The following is a 9,555-nucleotide window of genomic DNA, read 5'->3' on the forward strand; positions in this document are numbered from 1 at the left end:
ACACCTTGAAATTTTGCGAGCCTGATACAGACAATGTCTATTCAAGAAACATTGAAAACGAAATGTTAATAACGATAAAGCACTTTATTTCAACGAATTAAACAATGCATGAATAATATGTATTGTAAGAGATTATATATCAAGCATACAAATGTTAACAAATTGTCAATTTTATTTTTGAACCCAATACCGCTCCACATATAAGGCACTATTTACAAGAAATTTGTCATCGGCTAATGATACCATGTACTTTTTCATATAAATATTCAAGGATAAAAAATATACTAAATATATACATATGTACATATTAATGGCATAAGAAATATATCTATTCCATTCTGATCAAAGTCAGCACATCGTCCATGGCCTGTAACATGGCCGCCCCAGACGCATTTAGTACGCCAGCCTTGTTCTGAATTGCAATCAAACCGTCCACAGCGGCACGTAATGTTCCCGCGTATGTCTGAGCGTCCCCCACATTGCCCGCTCGTGATTGAAATATGGTAACGCCTGAAATCGAATGAACAAACTTATGCTTGAATCACAACATAACTCGACACACCTTATTTATACATTGAGGTACTTTAACACTTCGATTTATTTGTTTTGATAAATGAAAATATGTAAAGCCCAGTAAATTCCTGGTTAATTGAGTTGCATGGCAATATGTGAAAATGTATTCACAATGATTTTACTACATGTTTTGATTTATCCAAAAAACTATTTGGAGTATATATATTGCGTTTACAAAATATTGTATACCGTAACAGCTATATAATAAGACGAATGTTGATACAAGGCATCAGAGACGCGGCTAAATGCGGGTATTTACGATTTGAATAACTAGCGGTAAAGCTTTTGTAAAATCGTTGAATAGCAACCTAATTTTGTAAACATTCCGAATATCAATATATTGATGTTTAAACAGTAAAGCTGTTGTAAAGTTGTTACATAGCAACCTTATTTTGTTAACCATACGAATAAACACGGAAATATCCGATCTCTGATGGATTGAACACAGGATAAAATAACGACCCTTTATTGGTGCGGACAATATTTTTCACAGCTTCCTCATTAATCTCCGGCATGCGTTACCACGGACACGAAATCTTTATTCTGGTACCTTACAATATCATCGATAAAACTCAGTGGTGTCTAGTCGATTCGGCTTGGGAGTAGAATAATCATATGAATTCAAGTTAGTCAATTATTAAAAGTGTTTCGGCACTTAATCAAATAAATAAACTATTACATAGAATATGCCCGTATATTTTGGACTGCTTACGTATTAGCTGAACGTGTTTATAAATCGTTTCACAGAAAGTGCTGAATATTTCTAAGATAACGACCACGTTTTACCGGTGCCCAGCCAAACTGAGAAAGCAGCGAATAATTTGATTTAATTTCTCGTCTAAACCGTTAGGCTAATTCATGTGATATGCTGTTATATGTTGTTTTAACACGCATCAACACGGTTCTTGACCACATATCTTTTGTAAAGTTGAACCAGCGTTTTTATCATTCAGTAATCTATTTTCTTACATGAATAAAATTTATTCATATACACCTCACCATTGAAAATTGCAAACATGTATCCATAATGTCGCGGCCTCGTCTAATAAAGTTCATAATACTCGAACATGTTTTATTACTTTTGTTTAAGTGAGTCTACATTGTCAAAAGTTTAAAACATATTACTGTTTCGCAAACTATGTATTCGAGGAGGATACCACCTTTGTAGGCATTTGAACTGAGTTTTATTAAACGATTTTTCTACAAATCTTAGAGATAAGCAAAATGTTGATTATGATCCAAATATGCATCAAAGACAAAATGTTTAACCTCCATCAAAGACAAAATGTTTACCTGTTGTAACATATGAGGCATGGAACGTTTTGTCAAAGTCCCGCAGTTCCTTACGTACAGGCGAGTAAACCTTAGACTTGGTGAGCAAACTGCGGTCGATGTAGGTCCCGTGTACCATATCTGCGAGAAAAAGGGACGAATGGATGAACTCATGAACTATCTGTTCAGCATAGTTGGCCACAGAATGGTCTGGATAGACACTAGGGTCTTGCCAGATAACCCCAAGAGCTGAACTGATGGTTCCACCAACCGATTCGGGTTGCTCTGCCTTGTAGAAAGCTATGCATCCGATAACTTGGTGGATAGCGCGGTACAGCTCTGGATTTGTAGAATTGATCAAATCCATGGCTGCCTGGACTTTGGACGTAATATGTTCTTGTTCTTTTAATGTATATAAATGGTTTCCAGCTTCTACATATTCTTTACTCATTTCCAGTAGCCCAGAGCGATTGAGACCTTCAACCAAGTCAGGATGATCGAAACTTAAAACCACTCTCTCCTCTTCTACCGGTACTTTGATTGTTTGATGTTTCTCGAGTTCAGCGTAAAACCTCTCTTTCTGTTTATGTCCATTTATTGATAATCCAGACATTCCTAATAAGGCTAATCTTTGATTCATAAATGCTTGGTCAAAATTAAAAGGCCAGAATATGTGTTGAAATTTGTCTGTTAACGACAACAGTTCCAGCATTATTTGCAGAGGTAGGCGATTGAAATTGTGTTTGAATTCTTCTCTGTGTATTTCGCTGTTACCAAACAGAACAATACTCTGACTCCAGCTGTTGAAGTAATCATCGTATTTCTTTGGGAACCTAAGAGACATCAAATCTGCTATTGAAAACCACGGATCTATGTTATATATCATCATTTGCGTAGTGTTATCCGCTTCCCTCTTCTGAAGACTCCGAATAATTTTTCGAGGTTGTGCTTTTGCTATAAGAATGGCCATCCTTTGTGGTAGTGCTGCGTCCCTTTTTCTTAATTTTCTCTGATGCGTTTTATGCGTTTTGTCTTCATGTTCACCATTTGTTATGTTCCTCTCCATAGTGACATGTTCCCTGGCTAGTAAATTTTTGACTTTAGGGCTGTGATTGAGCAAGAATGCTCGGAATTCCCTGTCGTTATCGTCTTCTATCGCTCTCAGTGATTGGTAGTTAGCATGGTCGAGGTTTTGAATATTCCAAGAGAAGTGAGATGTTCCGTATTCACCCACATTCCTTTGAAGATTCTGTATAAAGTTTTGATTGCTTGAGTCTGAAAAAGGGACAATTTAGACATTTAGACCATCATCGGTTCTATTCTTAACAAAAGTGCGCAGCCAGTAAGTCAGATTGTGACCACAGCCGAACGAAGTGTCCATGTTATTATTCAGTTAAATATTTAAATTCTATTCGTTATATATCAGGGAAAGAACGAAATAGGTTTTGATCAAAATGTATATTTGAGGTCAAAATAATATCATTATAACAATTGACTACCCCTTATGAATTCCATTTATAGCCTTAACGACGTTTTGGCATATACTGAATGAAAAGGGGATGATTTAAACATAGAATGTGAATAAAAGCAGACAATGCAATCATTGTATTCGTAAACAGAAAACATACAGTAGAAACTCCAAACAGGTTCGAACCGAATCTTCAGTTGCATTACCCAATACTTTACAAGCTGTGCTGTGTTCAATAGGGTAAATAGCTTTTGAAAGGTAATCATGTAAATTGGAATGCTTAACCAATTTATGTATCTTGAAGTATTATAGTAAAAAAGTTCATAGCTCACGTGTCAAAAAATAACTATAGCTATGAAATTTTGATGAGTATTCAGGTGAGAATAAGAAAACATGAGAAATTTCTCATCTGCTACTGCTAAACGTTTTACATTTATTTTCTCATTAGCGATTATAACTCACTCACAAATAATATGGATAATCGATGATAAAATTGGGCATCAATCAAGATACGGTCTTGAGTGAATTGATAAAAATTGTACTCGAGCATTCAACAGTGCATATTTAATATCAGTACTCAAGTGTTCAATAGTGCATATTTCGTGATAGTCGTCATGTGTTTAGTAGTGCATATTATTTAAGTGTTGAATAGTGCATATATAATTACAGTACTCAATTGTTCAATAGTGCATATTCAATATCAGTCCTTAAGTCGTCAATAGTGCATATCTAATTACAGTACTCAATTGTTCAATAGTGCATATTCAATATCAATACTAAAGTGTTCAATAGTGCATATCTAATTACAGTACTCAATTGTTCAATAGTGCATATTCAATATCAATACTAAAGTGTTCAATAGTGCATATCTTATTACAGTACTCAAGTGTTCAATACTGCATATTAAATGACGACACTACTCAAGTCTTTAATAGCTCATATTGAATATCTGTACTCAAGTGTTCAATAGTGCGTATTTAATATCAGTATTCAAGTATTCAATAGTGCATTTTAAATGGCAGTACTCAAGTGTTCAATAGCGCATATTTAATGACAGTACTCAAGTGTTCAATAGCGCATTTTAAAGGACAGTACTCAAGTGTTCAATAGCGAATATTTTATGCCAGTACCCAAGTGTTCTATAGTGCATTTTAATGACAGTACTTAAGAGTCCATTTAATATCAGTACTTAAGTGTTCAATAGTGCATATATTATGACACTACTCAAGTCTTCAATAGTTCATATTAAATATCAGTACTCAAGTGTTCTATAGTGCATATGTTATATCAGTATTCAAGTATTCAATAGTGCATTTTAAATGACAGTTCTCAGGTGTTCAATAGCGCATATTTAATGACAGTACTCAATTGTTCAATAGTGCATTTTACATGACAGTACTCAAGTGTTCAATAACGCATATTTAATGCCAGTAATCAAGTGTTCTATAGCGATTATGTTATGACAGTACTCAAGTGTTCAATAGTGTATATCTTATGACAGTACTCAAGTCTTAAAAAGTGCATATCTTATGACAGTACTAAAGTGTTTAATACTGCATATCTTATGACAGTACTCAAGTGTTTAATAGTGCATATCTGATGACAGAACTGAAGAGTTCAATAGCGCTTATTTAATATCAGTACTCAAGTATTCAATAGCGCATATTTAATGGCAATACTCAAATGGTATTCAATAGTTCATATTAAATGACGATTCTCAAGTGTTCAATAGTGCAAATAGAAGGACAGTACTCAAGTATTCAAGATTGCATATCAAATGACAGTACTCAAGTGTTCAATACTGCATATTAAGGTAGCACACCCCTAATGAACACCTCCAATTGAATCTTTTCAATTTTAATGCTTTAGCCTATGTTGTTAAGCACATGACTACACATTTTTTGAGGGTATTTAATTTTTTCTTCTTTGTTTTCATTAGCTAACATATTTGACAGAAGTTGGTATTGATTTTCATTAAAAAGTAATTAAATACATTTCTACACATACAAATGAGCTTCTTTGCAGATTTTTTTTAACTTGCGGGCACGGCTAAAATAGGTGGTTGGGAATTACAAACTTTGATTTTTTGGCATAATGTTCCAAAAAGATTAAAGATGATTATTAATAAAGAACAGGTCATGAGTAATTCTTGAACTTGTTGATTTTGCTTTTAAACGTCGATGTACCAATTTTAGGCGGTCAAAATAGTATGTTCAAATTAAAATACCATATGGCTATTTCAGTACAGTATGATTATATTTGTTGGTGATGTGATCAATAATGTTTTATTTCTAAAAGTGCCAGTACTCAAGTGATCAATAGTGCATATTTAATGCCAGTATTCAAGTGATCAATAGTGCGTATTTAATGCTGGTACTCAAGTGTTTAATAGTGCATATTTAATGCTGGTACTCAAGTGATCAATAGTACATATTTAATGCTGGTACTCAAGTGATCAATAGTGCATATTTAATGCTGGTACTCAAGTGATCAATAGTGCATATTTAATGACAGTATTCGAGTGATCAATAGTGCATATTTAATGACAGTATTCAAGTGATCAATAGTGCATATTTAATGACAGTATTCAAGTGATCAATAGTGCGTATTTAATGCTGGTACTCAAGTGATCAATAGTGCATATTTAATGACAGTATTCAAGTGATCAATAGTGCGTATTTAATGCTGGTACTCAAGTGATAAATAGTGCATATTTAATGACAGTATTCAAGTGATCAATAGTGCATATTTAACTACAGTATTCAAGTGATCAATAGTGCATATTTAATGCTGGTACTCAAGTGATAAATAGTGCATATTTAATAACATTATTCAAGTGATCAATAGTGCATATTTAACTACAGTATTCAAGTGATCAATAGTACGTTTTTAATGCTGGTACTCAAGTGATCAATAGTGCATATTTAATGACAGTATTCAAGTGATCAATAGTGCGTATTTAATGCTGGTACTCAAGAGATCAATAGTGCGTATTTAATGCTGGTACTCAAGTGATCAATAGTGCATATTTAATGCTGGTACTCAAGTGATCAATTGTGCATATTTAATGACAGTATTCGAGTGATGACAGTAATTAAGTGTTCAATAGTGTATATTTATTGACAGTACTCAGGTGTTCAGTAGTGCATATTAAATGAAAGTACTCAAGTATTCAATAGTGCATATTTAACGACAGATTTATAGGGCATATTGAATGCCAGTACTCAAGTGATTAATAGTGCGTGTTTAATGCCAGTACTTAAGTGTTCAATAATACTTATTTAATATCAGTACTGAAGTGGTCATTAGGTCATATAGAATGACAGTACTCAGGTGTCCAATAGTGTAAATCTAATGACAGTATTCAAGTGTTCAATAGTATATATTAAATGACAGTAATTTAGTGTTCAATAGTGTATATTTATTGACAGTACTCAAGTGTTCAGTAGTGCATAATAAACGACAGTATTCAAGGGTTCAATAGTGTATATTGAATGACAGTACTCAGTTGTTCAGTAGTGCATATTTAATGACAGTAATCAAGTGTTCAATAGTGCATATGTAATGACAGTAATCAAGTGTTCAATAGTGCATAATGAATGACAGTACTAATGGTTTTCTGTTTAAACATTTTATTAGATAAAAATTAAGATCTTATAGTACTTCCTTTCTATGCACAAAATATATAACTTTTCGAATAACATACTCAGATGAATAAACCTTCGAAAATAAAGATTGTGCAATTAGTTCCTGATCTAATTCACATGGTAGAAAATTGTCTTTCAATTATGCATATTTCATGTACGGTCATTCATCAATATATTTTATTACTAGGCTTGATGATATCAATTAAAAACTTGACTGATAAATTTCTCATTCAATAAATACCAATTATATAAAAAAAAATTAATATATCATAATTACTAATCTGACGACTTATAGCTCTAAACACAAAAATTGTCGCTTTATTATTTAAGGGGCTTTATTCATCTATGCCATTGTGTCAAAGTATATAGCATTTAATTTATTTCCAAAACATAACTATAATGAAGTTATTTCTTGATGGCTACGTCATTCATGATATAGTATTTTGTTTTGAAATAAAATTGAAATAAATCTGGAATGTGTATTACGCCTTTGAGCGTCGATGATGAAACAATGCATGAGAGAGTGTGCAACGGATGTTCCAATACTCTTAAAGCCCAGTTTTGATTTAGTTTAGGGTTTGTAACAAATTAATTGAGTTTTATTTAAAGATGCACTCTTACTCCGAAAAAAGATTTACCACAATTTATACAATTGTTTTAATATACCAAAAATGATTAATAAATGTCGAAAACAATGGTCTTTAAGAAGGATTCCGAGTTTAATTTGAAGGAAAGGTGCAGAAAACACGGTAGTTCTACCTTTTGAGACGAAAGACGATCACAGTAAATACTTTAGCACTCACCAATCATTGAATGTTTGTGCGTTTTCAGCTATTAAATACAAGGTTACAATCTTGTTATCAGTAATTAATATTTTCCATCAATGCATTATTTACTAGGTAGTTAAAGGTTTATCATTCAAAACTTATGATATTTATTGATTTTGAACAATATTGTCACTTTAAGTTATCCGATGTACAAATAATTTTTATCCTTTTATTCAGTCATTGCTGATGATGTTAAATGTTGTCGCCCAGTGATCCCATTTAGGGGGATTGTTTGCTGATATATATTATGTAAAATAAACGACCGATTTTTATTAGGTAAAGTTATTGCAAAAAAACTTGTTTTCAATACATTTTCGGCATACGTTTTGCATACTTTTTTCTACTCATAAAACCCTTTCCAATGATACCAAAATAATATGGGGTAACCTGGCATCTAAAATTCAAATTATTTTAAATAGTATACCTTAAATTGTAACGCATAATGTATGATTCTCATCTTAAAAGTGTATCAACCATAGCAAATAATTGTAGAATGAATACATACCGAAGCAATATAAATGCAAAAATAAAAATAAAATAAGAAACACATCTTGCATACAAGTATGAGGACTTCAGTTAAGACTCATATTTTAATATGCTTATGAATATAATTCATCTAAACGCGTTCGAGAGCAAATCGGCCATCTGCATCGTTAAAAAAACAATACAACATGAAATATTTGAAGAAGAAACTTACCTGCAAAAGCCAGGGTAATACAAAATAATACCACAGCGTGGCTATGTTTTGAACCTCTCATTTTGTCTGGATGGTAGAGGCAACTATAATGTCCCTTTATATACAGAAATAAGCCGTACTTTAGCAGAAAAATAACCGTCGTTTTTATTTCTCCGAAAAAGATTTATTAAAAATATGTTAACGCACAAAGATAAACAACAAATTTGGTCGTTAATCAAAAAAAACAATTGTTCCGGTGTTGTAACACCACTGGCGTAGCTACATGTAGGGCCTACAACTTTTCTGAAAATCACCCAATATAGAATGTAGCAAAATGTAATAAATACTAAAAAGGTAAGTATAATTTCTATGTTGATGTGGGTGTGCAGGAACTCTCGGTCATGACATATATGTTATCTTAAATGTTATTTATATAGAGAATCTCAAATGAGTGTTTATTTTGTATCGAATTTATTAAACGAGATCATTGAAAAACGATAAAAACGAGCCTCTGCCGATTTTATCGTTTTTAAATGACGAATTAAATAAATTTGATTCAAAATTAACACGGATTTAAGATTCCATTTATAACATAACTCATTAACGGTCAAAATCTAGGTCAAAGTTTCTTCAATACACTTCTGTTGTCATAGTGCAAAGTATTTAACATTGTGTGTTATTAGGATGCCTTATCCGCAGGAAAGAAAATAGCCCGACATGAAACTTTTTATAAACAATAAAAAAACATAAATCATGTCTAAATTATCAACCCATTTTCAAAGGATTTACTTAAAAACAACAAAAATACATATTTCAATCCATTTAAATCAAACAAATCAATAAACAGAGCAATGTCATAACTGCGTGACGTCATTAGTAATCACGCGAGTGTGTACATGTCATTTGGCGGTTGAAGTTAAAAAAACCCCATAAGTTAGCGTCACAGTCGCTTTCAATAGTGCGAATTAGCTTTGTAGCTGGTCGATTACAGCATGGATTGTAATGGATGTGCGCAAGGACCTCCGTGAATTGGAGCACCATAAATGTTGTGAAATCCAAGTGAAAAAGTGGGATTTGATGTGAAATAGGTGA

General features: G+C 32.6%; 1 protein-coding gene across 1 annotated transcript; it reads right to left on the reverse strand.

The window, feature by feature from the left end:
- Positions 1–69: 69 nt before the first annotated feature.
- LOC128231983 (uncharacterized) lies at positions 70–8,644 on the reverse strand. The gene is made up of 3 exons (XM_052945300.1): positions 8,485–8,644; positions 1,867–3,120; positions 70–510 (listed from the first exon to the last, which is right to left on the reverse strand). The coding sequence occupies exons 1-3, from the start codon at positions 8,543–8,545 to the stop codon at positions 329–331; spliced, it is 1,497 nt and encodes a 498-aa protein (XP_052801260.1). The 5' UTR covers positions 8,546–8,644; the 3' UTR covers positions 70–328.
- Positions 8,645–9,555: the final 911 nt, after the last annotated feature.

This window comes from Mya arenaria, chromosome 1 (genome assembly GCF_026914265.1).
Source record: "Mya arenaria isolate MELC-2E11 chromosome 1, ASM2691426v1".
In the NCBI taxonomy this organism is placed as follows: Eukaryota; Metazoa; Mollusca; class Bivalvia; order Myida; family Myidae; genus Mya; species Mya arenaria.